This window comes from Bubalus bubalis, chromosome 6 (genome assembly GCF_019923935.1).
Source record: "Bubalus bubalis isolate 160015118507 breed Murrah chromosome 6, NDDB_SH_1, whole genome shotgun sequence".
Classification (NCBI taxonomy): domain Eukaryota; kingdom Metazoa; phylum Chordata; class Mammalia; order Artiodactyla; family Bovidae; genus Bubalus; species Bubalus bubalis.
Window position 1 is genome coordinate 114,250,051 of NC_059162.1, and position 15,132 is coordinate 114,265,182.

The following is a 15,132-nucleotide window of genomic DNA, read 5'->3' on the forward strand; positions in this document are numbered from 1 at the left end:
GAGTAAACAAGTAGGCATAGCTGTGTTCCAACAAAACTTGACGAAAACCACCACCTGGATCACAAAACAGCTGACAAACCCAGGGGCCACAGTTTGCCCACCCCTGGTTTAGAGGTGGATAGATAGTGATAGTAAATTCGCTCAGTCGTGTCCAACTCTGCGACCCCATGGACAGTAGCCAACCAAGCTCCTCCGTCCATGGGATTTTCCAGGCAAGAATACTGGAGTGGGTTGCCATTTCCTTCTCCAGGGGATCTTCCCGACCCAGGAATCGAAACTGGGTCTCCTGCATTGTAGGCATACACTTTACCATCTGAGCCACCAGGGAAGGTTTAGAGGTGGACCCAGGGTTTAATCACTGAGTCTGGGTTTTCCTAACAGCTCCATAAAACTGGGCTGGTGGTGAAGTCTATTCTTAGACACTAAAGAGGATGCTGGTGGGTCATTTTTCCCCTAGAGTTCATCTTGCCCTCACTAGCTATCATGGTGTGTCTCCTGTGAGGTTCCTGGCATCTTACATTTCGTCATCATCATCATGACCACCATCATCAGCTGACTCTGCCGGTGAATTCTGTTGAAATGATCCACTGTGCTGCCTACAGACAGCTCAACAGCAAAAGCTTTCTCTGTACCTTTATATCGTTAGTCCCTGGCACAAAGTCAGTGCTAAATAAATATTTCTTGAGCTAAACTGCTCTCTCCCAGATAAAATCATGACACTTCACCCCGATAGTAAACATACGTGTGCGTTTCTGCCTTTTCTCTTCCGTTAGTTCTCAACTTCTTCCTCTTCCTGTCTGTCCTTTATTCTTGTGGCCCTGAGTATCGCTTTAAATTTTCTTCTAAAGAAAAGACTAGCCAAGGAATCATGCGTGTGTGCTAAGTCGCTTCATTTGTGTCTGACTCTTTGCAACCCTATGGACTGTAGCCTGCCAGGCTCCTCTGTCCATGGGATTCTCCAAGCAAGAATACTGGAGTGGGTTGCCTTGCCCTTCTCCAGGGGATCTTCCTGACCCAAGGACTGAACCCACGTCTGTTACATCTCCTGAAGTGAAGCCCCAAGGAATCAGGAAAGTGAAAGAAAGTGGAGTCGCTCAGTCGTGTCTGACTCTTTGCGACCCCATGGACTGTAACCTACCAGGCTCCTCTGTCCATGGGGTTTTCCAGGCAATAGTATTAGAGTGGATTGCCATTTCTTTCTCCAGGGGATCTTCCCAACCCAGGGATTGGACCTGGGTCTCCCGCATTGTAGACAGACACTTAACCATCTGAGCCACCAGGGAAGTCAGGAGGCTTTATTAATAAGAGCAGCGGACCTATTGGGTGTTGCTATAAATAATCGAGCCATTTATTTTTCGTAGTCAGGTACTGGGCACTGTTTTCCTTATAACCCAGCTACTCACAGTTAAAGCGGGAAACTGGGAACTTAAGTTATGGGGTTTGGGCTGGGGATGTTGAAATGTGGGGCAGAGAGCGGAACGTTGAAAGATGATGACGCTGATCCTAAAAGAATGCTGCAGCTGGGAAGGAAGGCAGGCGAGACAGCCAGGGCTGTGAGGCAGGGCCGGTTAGCTTAGGGCAATGGAATGGGGAGAGACCCCTGGACCACACTCCCGAGGGGGCGACCTGTGGCCCAGGCAGCATTTCAGCCGAGCAGCTCCCTGCACATCCTGATGATAAAGCCAGCTTCAAGGTGGGGTCTTATTTCAGGCAAAATATCCGGTGCAATGTTTTCCACACCTGATAAATGTTTTTCCTATATAAGAACCAAGGCAGAAGGGTAGGAAATGTATTATTCAGTAAGTTGAACCTCCTGACACCCGGGGATATTTTTTTGTATTAAAAATCAAGGTACCTGTGAATCTGGGCAGCACTCTCCAGAATTCATTAAGATGGAATTTGATAGGGGATTTTCCTGCATCGGACTTAATGGAAGTCCCAGCCTCTTGTCCCCAGGTGTCTGTAGCACTCTACTGATAAAGAGGCAGGTCTTAGAAGGGAGCTCACCCCGTGGTCCACCTCCACAGGGTCCCGACTGGAAGGGGTGCGGTCTCCCATCAAATGAGCCTCATCCTTAAGTGAAGTCTGTAGCCACTCCTCTCCTAAGAAGAAAGCTTGGAATATTAAGTAAAACCATTTTTATTCTTCATTTGCACTGATAAATTTTCTCAGGCTACACCCTGCTTAATAGCTTTGGTTTTTAATTAAAAAAAATATTACTGTAAGGGAATTATTCTGGAGGAACGTAATAGGGATATAACTTTTGAGGAAGTCTAACAAGATTTTAATAGCCGGCCAGCTTTCTTTCATTATCATTTGGTTTTAATTTTTATGTGACACTTTCATGAGACGTGTCAAGGAAACAAAAAATTGTTTGTATTCCTGGAGCCTGTGACTGGAAAAAAAAAAGTAGGAGGGAAGATCTTATGCTATCCTTGGACCTCAGCTGACCCAGCTCCCTTCTTCACACCCCACCCCGCCGAAGCTGTTATCTTTGGCTTGGCTGTTTTTATTCACTCCCTCCTTTCTGTCTTAAGTGATTTCTCTCCGGTGTGATTTTACAGAAAAAGGGCAAAGCCAGGGGAATACTAACTTTGACTTCGGCCAACACCTTGTTTCAATAACATGGATGTTGCTTCTCTGCTGTAAGCAACTTGCTGTGAGCAAGACATACCCTAACAGAGCATACAGCCTAGTGGGGCAATGGAACCCTCCCCCGCAAAACCAAAATAAATATGTAAGGACATTTTGTATCAGTTGATGATAAATGCTATGGAGAAAAATTAAATTAGGAGGGGGCTCGAGGAGGGGGGGGCTTTATTTATTTTTTAAACTTTTTGTTTTGTATTGGGTATAGCTGATTGACAATGTGATAGTTCCAGGTGAACAGTGAAGGGACTCAGCCAGACATATACGTGCATCCACTCTGCCCTGAACTCCCCTCCCATCCAGGCTGCCACATAACATGGAGCAGAGTTCTCTGTGCTATACAGTAGGTCCTTGTTGGTTATCCATCTTAAACATAGCAGCAGGGACATGTCCATCCCAAACTCCCTGTCCCTTCCCTGCAGTAACCATAAGTTCATTGGTTTTGTGAGTCCTTTGCTTGGACTAAGTATCATTATATTCATCACTTCATCAGCATCATCTCATTTAATCCCCACCAGAGCCCATTGAGGATAGATGGTTTATCCATCATGAACAATCCCAGACTCCAGAGATCCCACAGCTGTTAAAGTGAAAGAAGTTGCTCAGTCGTAATCCGACTCTTTGTGACCTCCTGGACTACACAGTCGATGGAATTCACCAGGCCAGAATACTGGAGTGTGTAGCCGTTCCCCTCTCCAGGGGATCTTCCCAACCCAGGGAGCGAACCCAGGTGTCCCACATTGCAGGTGGATTCTTTTACCAGCTGAACCACCAGGGAAGCCCTAAGGGTACAGATTAAAAGTCCAGGTCTGATGATCCCAGAGCCAGATTTTCTCTGACATGCCAGACTTGGTGGTAGGTGACAGCCTCCCCAAGGCCCAGGTACACACCCTGCCAAGCATATCTCTATAATTTAGTTAGTGTAAATAAATAGAAACTTCCTACCTTATTTCCTGAGACTTTGCTGTGGAAATACAATATACTTTATTATCATTTCCTTTATACAATTTAATTTATTATTATTTCCTTTAGGAAAGGGAAATGGGCAGGTGAGTTGTTTTTGCAGGAGGGCTGATTTGATAGACTAGTTTATCTGTTGACTTAGTCATACATTAGACAAGATGGAAGTGTAATTCCACTAAAAATGTCCTTTCTTTGCTTGTTCATTTAAGACAACTAAGAACATTTGCTTTCATTTTTCTGTAACAGGAAGGCAGCAAACTCCGTAAAACAAGGCACAGCTGGGGTGAGAAGGGGGCCAATATATGGGGTTATTTCCATCAGAAAGAAATGTCTTCATCCTCTTAACCCTGATCCTCTACGTATATGTACTTGGTCACCTATGGGAGGTTTTTAATTATCCGTTATTTTTCAAAACACATCCTATTGTTTAGATAACTTTTTTTCTGCTGTTCTAATTGCTGTCTACATTGGTAACACATAGTTGGACACCAAGAGCCATAAATTAGTTTGAGTCCGTTGTTTAAAGTGTTGGCATTTTTTCAGATTGCTTAAAGAGTTGTTCAAAAGAACGTGAATTATGACCGAAACTCAACCTTTAATTTTCAGGGCATAAGAGAGAAATGATTTCATGGTGTTCTTCTGAACGATTGTTTAAAAGAGGCTAAAAGAGACCCGACTCAAAAATCTTATTTCATATAAATAGTTTGATGAAAAATGGGTTCAACTTGGGAACCAGGAAACGGGTCTGATTATCAAGGGTACGTTCCCCTCGGTGTATGTATTTCATTCTGAAGGGAGAGAGTGGAATTGGTTCTTAGACACAAAGAGATTACTGCTGGAGGGCTTTTCTGGTCTTTGGTTACATGCACTGGGTCATTTAACACTGTTTTTCTAAATCACTTTCAACTTCTCTTTTGACCTAGCAGCAGTCCCAATAAGTTAGTTAAATCAAGAAAAGCCCAGTTAAAAGGAGATGTTTAAAACCCCAGTTGTCGCTCAGTCAATAAGTCATGTCTGACTCTGTGACCGCATGGACTACAGCAGTGCAGGCTTCCCTGTCCTTCACCGTCTCCCGGACTTTGCTCAAACCCATGTCCATTGAGCCTGTGATGCCGTCCAACCATCTTATTGTCTGCCGCCTCCTTCTCCTCCTACCTTCAAACTCTCCCAGCATCAGGGTCTTTTCCAATGAGTCATCTTTTTGCATCGGGGGGCCAAAGTATTTTTGTAACTTCAGCTTCAGCATCAGTCCTTCCAAAGAATATTCAGGGTTGATCTCCTTTAGGACTGACTGGTTTGATCTCCTTGCAGTCCCAGGGACTCTCAAGAGTCTTCTCCAGCACCACAGTTCAAAAGTATCAATACTTCGGCACTCAGCCTTCTTTATGGTAAAACCCGGGACATCTGATAATTCTATCATGCTGATTTGTGTTTCTGTGGATGGTGGAGAGAGAGGCTTTCTACCTGACTTAGACTGTGATTGGGATGTGATGGAATTTGGGGAGAATTCAGGTGAATCAGACCCCAGATTTCACTGGTTGGTTTCTGTCGGTTATGCCTGGCTTGTTGTCTCCATGTCGGGGGTGATGGTTTCCCAGGCCTCTTTTCTCCATGGCTTGGGACAACATTCTGCCTCTTCTTGGGAGCCCACCCTCACCTCCTGTTCTTTATTTTGCACAGTGCCTTCTCCCAGTGCCTTGCTCGTCGACAATCCCACACCCTTTGGAAACGCGAAGGAGGTGATTGCAATCAAGGACTACTGCCCAACCAACTTCACCACCCTCAAGTTCTCCAAGGGCGACCACCTCTATGTCCTGGACACATCGGGCGGGGAGTGGTGGTATGCCCACAACACCACGGAGATGGGCTACATCCCCTCCTCCTACGTGCAGCCCTTAAACTACCGGAACTCCACCCTCAGCGACAGTGGGATGATCGACAATCTTCCAGACAGCCCGGACGAAGTCGCCAAGGAGCTCGATTTGCTCGGGGGATGGACGGATGCCAAGAAGGAATCCAGCAAACCCTACAGTAATAATCCTTTCTGGAACGGAGTCCAGACGAACCCGTTTCTTAATGGGAATGTCCCAGCGATGCCCAGCGTGGACGAGCTGATGCCCAGAAGCGCCGTGGACTTGCTCCTCTTCGACACAGGGACATCCTCCTTCACCGAGTCCAGCTCGGCGACCACCAACAGCACCGGCAACATCTTTGACGAGCTGCCGGCCGCCGGCCGCCTCCCCACGGAGCCACCCGTCAAGCGGGACAACCCTTTCTTCCGAAGCAAGCGTTCCTACAGCCTCTCGGAGCTCTCCGTGCTCCAGGCCAAGTCTGACGTGCCTGCGTCCTCGGGGTTTTTCACGGGCTTGAAATCACCTGCCCCCGAGCAGTTCCAGAGCCGCGAGGACTTCCGGGCTGCCTGGCTGAGCCACCGGAAGCTGGCCCGGTCTTGCCACGACCTGGACCTGCTGGGCCAGAGCCCTGGGTGGGGCCAGACCCAGGCGGTGGAGACGAACATCGTGTGCAAGCTGGACAGCTCGGGGGGCGCCGTGCAGCTCCCCGACGCCAACATCAGCATCCACGTGCCCGAGGGCCATGTGGCTCCTGGGGAGATGCAGCAGATCTCCATGAAGGCTCTGCTGGATCCCCCACTGGAGCTCAACAGCGACCGGTGCAGCTCCATCAGCCCAGTGCTGGAGGTGAAGCTGAGCACCCTGGAGGTGAAGACCCACCTCATCCTGGAGATGAAGGTGTCAGCCGAGGTTAAGAGTGACATTTTCAGCAAAAGCACAGTGGGCCTCCAGTGCCTGAGGAGTGACTCCAAAGAGGGGCCCTACGTCCCCATCCCTCTCGCCTACAGCTACGGGGACACAGTCCAGGTCCAGCTGGACAACCTGGAGCCCTGTATGTACCTGGCCATCGTCGCCCACGGCCCGAACATCCTCTACCCTTCCACGGTCTGGGACTTCATCAATAAAAAAGTCACCGTGGGTCTCTACGGCCCCAAACACATCCACCCATCCTTCAAGACAGTGGTGACCATTTTCGGGCATGACTGTGCCCCAAAGACCCTCCTGGTCAGCGAGGTCACCCGCCAGGCCCCTACCCCAGCCCCAGTGGCCCTGCAGCTCTGGGGCAAGCACCAGTTCGTTCTATCCAGACCCCAGGATCTCCAAGTCTGTGTGTTTTCCAACATGACCAACTATGAGGTCAAAGCCAGCGAGCAGGCCAAGGCCGTGAGAGGGTTCCAGGTGAAGCTGGGCAAGGTCAGCCGCCTCATCTTCCCCATCACATGCCAGAACCCCAGCGAGCTCTCTGACTTCACCCTGCGGGTTCAGGTGAAAGATGACCAGGAGGCCATCCTCACCCAGTTTTGCGTGCAGACCCCCCAGCCGCCCCCCAAAAGCGCCATCAAGCCATCTGGGCAGAGACGCTTCCTCAAGAAGAACGAGGTGGGGAAGATTATCCTGTCCCCGCTGGCCGCCACCACCAAATACCCGACATTTCAGGACCGCCCCGTGTCCAGCCTCAAGTTCGGCAAGTTACTCAAGACGGTGGTGCGGCAGAGTAAGAACCACTACCTGCTGGAGTACAAGAAGGGTGATGCCATCGCCCTGCTCAGTGAGGAGAAGATCCGGCTCAAGGGGCAGCTGTGGACGAAGGAGTGGTACATCGGCTACCACCAGGGCAGGGTGGGCCTGGTGCACGCCAAGAACGTGCTGGTGGTGGGCAAGGCGCGGCCCAGCCTGCTCGCGGGGCCCGAGCTGAGCACGTCGGTGCTGCTGGAGCAGATCCTGCGGCCCTGCAAGTTCCTCACCTACATCTACGCCTCCGTCCGCACGCTGCTCATGGAGAACGTCAGCAGCTGGCGCTCCTTCGCTGATGCCCTGGGCTACGGGGACCTGCCGCTCACCTTCTTCTGCCGGGCTGAGCTGGACAGCGAGCCTGAGCGGGTAGCGTCCGTCCTGGAGAAGCTGAAGGAAGACTGCAACAACACGGACAACAAAGACCGGAAGTCCTTCCAGAAGGAACTCATGATGGTGAGTGGCCGGCGGGGCGAGGCTTCGCGGAGGCTGGGGGCCCAATCTGGCCTTAGAGCCCTGGCACACGCGGGCACAGGCGTGGTCTCCTCAGTTGGTGGGCCTGGGGTCTTGGGCCCCTCTCTGCTCCCGGACACTCACATGCACCTGGGGACAGGCATTTACGTGGGCCTCGGGGAGGGGAGCCCCAAACAGCTCAGCACCACCGGGGCGTGAGGGTCGTTCAGGTCTCCTCCCGCTGAATTTGTGAGCTCGGAGGTCCAGAATGCATCTCCCCCTGCCGGATGCGGGGGTTGGGGCACAAGGGGGCCCTGTGTCCACCCGCTCCTATTTAGATCTCCTGGGAGGAGATCCATCCTTTCGTCAGATCCAGTGGGACCTGTGACGTGAAGGTTTGGTGAACCATTGCCCCAAAGTCTGACTTGATCACAATGTGAATTTTTCTCTCTGGGCCTTACTTGAAGGTTCTGCCCTCCTCAGTATCATTTCCTCTTCCTCCTTTTTGCTTCTGTTTGATTTGGGGTGACGTTGTGGTTGTTATTGTTGTTGTTCAGTGGTTGTCACGTCCAACTCTTTGCCACTCCCATGGACTGCACCACCCCAGGCTTCCTCGTCTTTCAGTATCTCCCGGAGCTTGCTCAAACTCATGTCCATCGAGTCAATGATGCCATCCAACCATCTCATCCTCTGTCGTCCCTTTCTTCTCTGCCCTTAATCTTTCCTAGCGTCAGGGTCTTTTCCAGTGAGTCGGCTCTTCGCATCAGGTGACCAAAGTATTCTTGGGGCTTCAACATCAGTCCTTGCAGTGAACATTCAGGGTTGATTTCCTTCAGGAAACTCAAGTGAGGACCGCCTCTGTTTCGCCAGCACAACCGGAAACTGGAATCCTAAGTAAAGAGGGGGCGGTTAGAGCCCCCCCTGCTGGTTAGAGCTTATAAACCAACCGGAAAGCACCTTCCTTACCCATTCACAGCTTCCAACAGGCCCGGGCTCTGCACTGGTCACTCTAACTTCCGGTGCAGTTACCGGGGAGAAGCTTAATGCCTTCTGGGCATCCCTGGTTGAATTCATGCCAGCAGACATTCTGTTGATTCTTTGTGTAACAGAAGCCGACTCAGTTCCCTTCCCCGTCCCCTGATACAAACATGCCACTAGTTTTTGTTCCCGTGGGAAGCCTGTGACTCTGTCATAGCCTTTTTTCCCCCCTCATTCTGCCCATTCCACACAGCCCTTTTCACCTCCTAAGCCCTGTAAGGTATGACTCCCAGCACCCCTGCATTTCTGCCACCTCAACTCCCCTCCTTCCCCCAGCACCTGCCATTCTGAGCGCGTGCCTGTTGGAATGGATGGGCCCGGCGTATTTGTGTGGGTGTGAGGGTGTGTGCGTGGATGGAGGTGTTGCATTCACATCCCATGCTGCCCCCTGGGGCTGGGGGTGCAGAAGGGGTACGGTCCACGGGGGCATGGCCCCTGCTGCAGGGAGCGTGAACGGCAGCCTAACAGGAAGCAAGGCATCAAGAAAGACCCCTTGACAGTGGCCCCACAATAATACAAAGTGCCAGACACAACGGAACGGGATAAGAGCCTGACTTTGCCCACAGGAGGGACACCGGACCTGGAGGTGGCAACCAGGAGGTCACTGAGGGCATCCATCACTGATGGCAGCTTCAGTGGGGAGGAAGCCCGTTGTCATGGCAATGGGTGGGGACGAGGTGAGGGGGATGGGCAACAGAGGAACCTGCCCAGGCACTGGATGAGGGTCCTGCACAGCAAGGAGCCACGGCCCCCCTTCAGGGTTCATCCCGCCAGCCCACCCGTGAGATCAATTCTCGCAGTTTGTGTCCAGCCTGAGTTGCGTGGTGCCCTCGTGGATAGACCCCATGCAGGGGGGCAGGAGGGAGCCACCAGCAGGGATTCTCCATGATGGTGGAATGATACGCATTCATGGACCATGAAGGGTATTTAATCGTTCCTTCCTCACAGCTGCAAATCGCTCACCTTGAATGGGGCAGGATGAATGAACCTGGGCGGACTGAGGAGGTGGCGCTCAACTTCTATTTCCAACTCGTTTCTTTTCATCTTTTTGTTCAACTTGGGGAGCTTTCCCTGAGAGTGGGTTTTTCGGGAAGCTTCCTTGGGTTAGTCGGGAGGGGAGAGGGGTTCCGTGTGCAACTCGCTCCTCCCCCCATCCCCTGCCAGCCCCACACCCACCAGGACTCCCAGGCAAGGAGGAAATGAAACCTGACCTTGGCAGGAGCATGGCCCCGGGACAAGGTTGGATTTGTGGTGCAGCAGTGGAACTGGTTTAGCAGTGTTTCCCCTCTCCCGCCCCTCCCCGGCTCCTCTCCTATCGCCTCATCTTGTGGGCTGGCAGGTTTGAATGGTTGGCCAAACTTCTAGAAACTACAGGCTGATTTATCCCAGCGTGTCTAGAGAGTCGCTGGAAACCAGGTGTTTTATTTCCAGGGACTTAACAAATCACTGGGCAGTCAGGCTTCCTGCAGCCTCAGTGGCTGATTTCACCCGCCCCCCTCTCTCCAGCCCTGTCCCAGGCAGACCACCTCTTCCCCACCCCTCTCGTTTTGAAGGTAGCTTTCTGTTCAGTTATGACTCCTTGGTTTGGAAGCAGTGATTGAATGAATTAAAAGTGGTGAAGGTTTTCAGACAGTAAATTTGCAGGCAGATGAGAAGGAAAAAGGAACCAAGGACTGAGTTGTCTGGCCCTGCCGGGCCCACCGCTGGGGGTCGTACCTGCCGCTGCACACAGGCTGCACCGGTGGCCGTTTCTCCGTGTCTTGGACGCACCTGGCTGCCCCTGCCCCGGGCCTCTGCATGTGCTGTTCCCTCTGCCTGGAATTCTCTCCACTCCAGTTTCACGTGGCTGCGTTTTATGTCCCTCAGGTCCCGGCTCAAATGTCCTTGCCAGACCTTTTCTGCCGCCCTCGATGAAGCGACCTGGCGCCTCTGGGTCCCTGCGCCAGACTCCCTGTGTTATTGTAGCTTTGTCTTCATGGCGCTTTCTCAAATCCGAAATGCTCTTGTTTACTCGTATTCATGGTCCTTATCATTAGGCTAATTGGATATGAACTCCATGAGGGAAACCATGCTGGCACACAGGAAACACCCAGCTATTTGATGAATGAGTGAATACGTGAGTGAATGAGGAGTGAGTGAATGAATGAGTGACGCAGGCTGAGAATCTGACCTGGACGCAGTCTCCTCAGGTCAGGTGTGTTTCTGTTCTCTGGTTCCATTCGCTGTTTCGCCGTTTTCGTGCATCTGTTCAATATCAGAGCTGGTCCAGCAGCACCTTATGTAACTATGATCTCTGGCTGTTTCTCTGCAGCCCTGTCTCACCCGCACGGTGTGACCACCGTGGAAAGCACCCCTCTGTCCCCGGTCTGCCCAGCTCTCTAGTAGAGGCCCTGCCTGTCTGTGACAAACGATGGCCGTCCAACACGGGTGACGCTACCGCCACCCCGGCCATCAAGAAAGTGGGGGGACGTGAGACGCTGACCCCGAGGAGAGTAGCCAGGATGGACGGAGCTCGTGGAGCACCTCCAGGCATGAGAGAGCATTGAATGAACCCCCTTGACGATCGCTTGGCTGGCGGGACTTGTGGGTTAGGAAGATCCTGGAATAGGCACCACATATTTGAAGAGCTTCTGAAGTCAAGTTCTGTTGTCAGAAACAGGCCAGGGGGAACTGGTGGCAGGCATATGGCTGCAGCTTCTAACAGAGCTCGGAAGAGCCGCCCCGTCCAGGGCAGGTGTTTGTACTCCATGTTCATGAAACATGTCTCTGGTGTCTGCTGTGCCCTTATTTGAGGGTAGCGTGTTGCACCTTTCCTTGAGGGAGATGCGGAGTGAATACCCACAGGAGTGCAGGACAGATCAGTGATGGGCCCTGAAGAAAAGATCCCCTTGATGTGAGTGGGCCAGGGAAAGGCAAGTGTGGGGGGAGGGCCGACACGGGGAGTGGGCCGTGGCCCACCCAGCAGAGAGGGGCTGTTGGGTGCAGGGGGGAGGGGGGAGGGTAGCACCAGAGGCCAGGGAAGGCCAGAGGCTGGGCTGAGTCGAGATGGCCATGTGCTGGTGGTGGGGATGGCCCAGGCTGGATGACGCTCGTGCCTTCTTCCTTGAGCATTGGGCCGGGGACTGGGGTAAGTGTTTTAGGGGATGGGAAGGGGACCCAGGTGTGTGCTTCTCCTTGGGGACCCACCCAGGTGTGTTGCTGTACCTGTCACCTCCCAGCCTCCGAGCCACATGGCTGACAGTCAGTGCCCCCCCACCCCTGCCCCACCCTTAGCCTTCAGACCTGGCCCACCTTGGCAAGAGGGCGGGCAGGCAGCGAGGCAGCCCTGGGCTTTCTCTCCATCCTGCCATGCTGGGTAGGGGTTGGATGGCCCCGGGTCTGTGCTGTGGCCCAGAGGGGCAGTTCCCAGGCCACCTGCACAGCCGTGCTGACCTTCAGAGTCCCCCGGGGTCCTGGGCCTGGCCCGCTGCTGTGGCTCATCCCAGGTTTGGTTTTTTTCCAAAATGAAGATAGTCCTCATTGGCATTTCTGTTTGTGAAGACGGCAGGTGCTCTTTTTGCACTGTTATTTGCCAGTCCTGAGAAACAGCAGCAGAAGGCCCCCACTCCGGGCCCATCTTCCAAAGCAGCCTGTGTTAGCGGTCTGCAGGGTAGATGCCATGGGTCTTCCTCCCTTCCCCGGGTTTGCCCTGCACTGTCTGTGGTCAGCTCCTCCCGCTGGAGCATGTGAGCAGGCGGCTCTGGGTCTGTGCGGAGCTGCCACCCCCAGCTGGGCAGATGCTCTGGTCCTCCGTCTCCAAGAAGGCGGTGGTGCCTGGTCTCACCGTTACCAGTGCTGCTCCGAGGCAGGTCCCAGCCCCGTGACTCTGCAGGCTTGTCCCTTCCGTTTCATGACAACATTCTGCCAGCTGCAGGCACCCTGCAGAGAAGGAGGAGCCAGCGTTGGCCATGGCAGCGGGGTCACATTGAGGCGAGCAAGGCCTGAGAGTGACGGGGGATGATTTAAAAGCCCACCGGTGTCCATCTCTGTCTCTGCAGTGACCGGACTGAATGGCCCCTGCTGATGGGTGTGCACCCTTCTCGCATTTTTGAGCCTTGGGTTCCCACGTCTGGGATTTAGTTTTGTTTTATGAGGGTGAGAGGGCTTCCACAGGTGGCTCAGGGGCAAAGAACCCACCTGTCAATGCAGGAGATAGGAATCCGATCCCTGGGTCAAGAAGATCCCCTGGAGAAGGAAATGGCAACCCACTGCAGTATTCTTGCCTGGGAAATCCCATGGACAGAGACTGGCAGGCTACAATCCATGAGGTCGCGAAAGAGTTGGACACATCTGAGCAACTGAACATGCAGCACGCGTGAGAGTAAGAAATGACAGAGTGTGTTCTTCTGTTTTTAAGGCATTAATGCTGCTTTTGACACACTTTGTGAGTCTGGGGAAGAGTTTTCTGAGTGTGGTTGAAAATCCAGGTGGGAAACATTGCTGTGTATTTGTTCCAGGACGTGGTGACTACAGTGAGTGGAGGGAAGGGTTTGACTCATATTCGAGGACTGTGAAGATCTGGGTGATGGCCATCTCGTGTGTGTGTGTGTATGTATGTGTGCATGAGTTTGGAGGGTGGCAGACAGAACCCTCAGGAACCTAGCTCTGTAAGAACTGGAAGTGTTTTCATTTAGCAACACTCTTTCAATGTAAGAGATTATTCTTGACTCTGGGGGTTACACCCTGAGGGAGCAGCAAGGAGTCTGTCCTCCGGGCTGGGAGGGAAGGAGGGAGAGTTGGCTGGAACTGCAGGAGGAACCGGGCTGTGGGCAGGGCGGCCTCTCCTGAAGGGGCCTAAGCCAGCAATCAGAACTGGTCCTGGGGCCGCCAGGAGCGAAGCCGTCAGGGTGGGTGACCAGGAGTCACAGGTGGTGGCGGTGGGAGTCCAGGATCTAGAGGGAAGGATGCTGTGGGCTCTTGGAGTTTCTCTGAAAAAAGAGAAAGTTGCTGTAAGAATACAAGTCTAGGCAGGTGGTGGTTTTAGGAGTAAGGTTGTAGGTGAAATCAACACCGAGAACCTGGAGAAGCAAATGGAAATGAGGGGAGTGTTGAGATCAGGGAGAGTTGGGCTGGAGAGGTTGGGATGAAGGAATTCTCTGAAAAGGGAGCAAAACCACCTTCTCCCCCAGAAGAGGATGCAGCTACCTACCAGCTGTGCACTTACGGAGGTTTCTGGGCTCTTTCCTGCCAGGGGGTCCGGAAGCCCCGAGGGCACTGATACAGGGAGGAGCAGGGTTGCCATGGTGACCGCCCTTCTGGTGTTTGAACCTCTGGAATGGAAGCTTGGAATGAGCATACCGCAGAATGATGCTTTGTCGTATTCTCATAAGAATGTCTTTTCAAACGGGGATTGGCACCCTGGCCCGAGGGCCACCTGCTTTCGTAAGGGAAGGTTTACTGGAACACAGCTCTGTTCACTCGTTCAAGTGCTGTCTGTGCTACTCTCTCGCCCCACCGCAGTCACGCAGCCAAGGCAGAGACCCCCTGCCTGCAGAGCCAAAAACAGATCCTGTCTGGCCCTACAGAGCAAGCTTGGCCACCCTGACCTAAGGCACGGTCACTCCAGCTACTGAGAGTCAAGCTGGGGCCGGTTTTGTGCTTTGTTTCATTGGGTGTGTTCTGTTCTCTGCTATTACCTGTGTTAACTTGTGTGTGCAGAAATTAAAGAGGTGCCACAGGGAAAAGGTTCCAGAACCAGACCCCTGCAGCTGAGAAAATTTTATTTCTGAGATTTGGTGAGCACCCAAAATGCATCCTTCGGGGGGAAAAATAAAAATGTAAGAACTACCCCTTGGAGATGGTGTGGGCAGCTGTAGCCTCTCAGAGGCCAGAGAGAGGGGCTGAGCTTCTCAGGACATTTGTCCCTGTGCGCTGTACCCTGAGGAGAAAGCAGCTTTGATCACCCCTACCAGGGATCCCCGAAGCAGAAGTGGGGGACTCTGAAGTGTTCTGTTACCTGGAAAACAGGCCGCTTGCGGAGCCAGGCAGCTGAGCACACACGTGCTGCCGGGACGCTATGCGGAAGCCTGGGAGGGACCGTTGTCACTGGGGGTCGGCCGGATCCTTCTCAGAACAGCAGGCGTGACTAGCAGGGGCCCTGCCTCCCCTGTGCATCTGGGCTCAAACCACACCACGCCAAAAGTTTTTTTTTTTTTTAATTTTTTTTATTATTCAAATATAGTTGATTTACAGTGTTGTGTTAATTTCTGCTGCACAGCAAAGTGATTTGGTTGTACATATATAGGGAGACATTCTTTTTCATATTTATTATGGTTTATCAGAGGGTATTGGCTCTAGTTCCCTGAGCTGTACAGTAGGACCTTGTTTTTTTATTATTATTATTATTATTCAAGCAAAAGAATTTAAATCCTGAATTCTACCAGTATATCACACATCCCCCCCCATA

At 52.4% G+C, this 15,132-nt stretch overlaps 1 protein-coding gene across 4 annotated transcripts in view; it reads left to right on the forward strand.

Annotated features, from left to right (window-relative positions):
• Positions 1-15,132, forward strand: part of SH3BP4 (SH3 domain binding protein 4) — a 99,948-nt gene that overhangs the window by 79,041 nt on the left and 5,775 nt on the right. For all 4 annotated transcript variants that reach the window (XM_025289197.3, XM_025289196.3, XM_025289198.3 and 1 more), the window contains one exon: positions 5,293-7,652. In XM_025289197.3, coding sequence (XP_025144982.1) covers positions 5,293-7,652 — 2,360 coding nt within the window. The remainder of the gene's footprint in view (positions 1-5,292; positions 7,653-15,132) is intronic.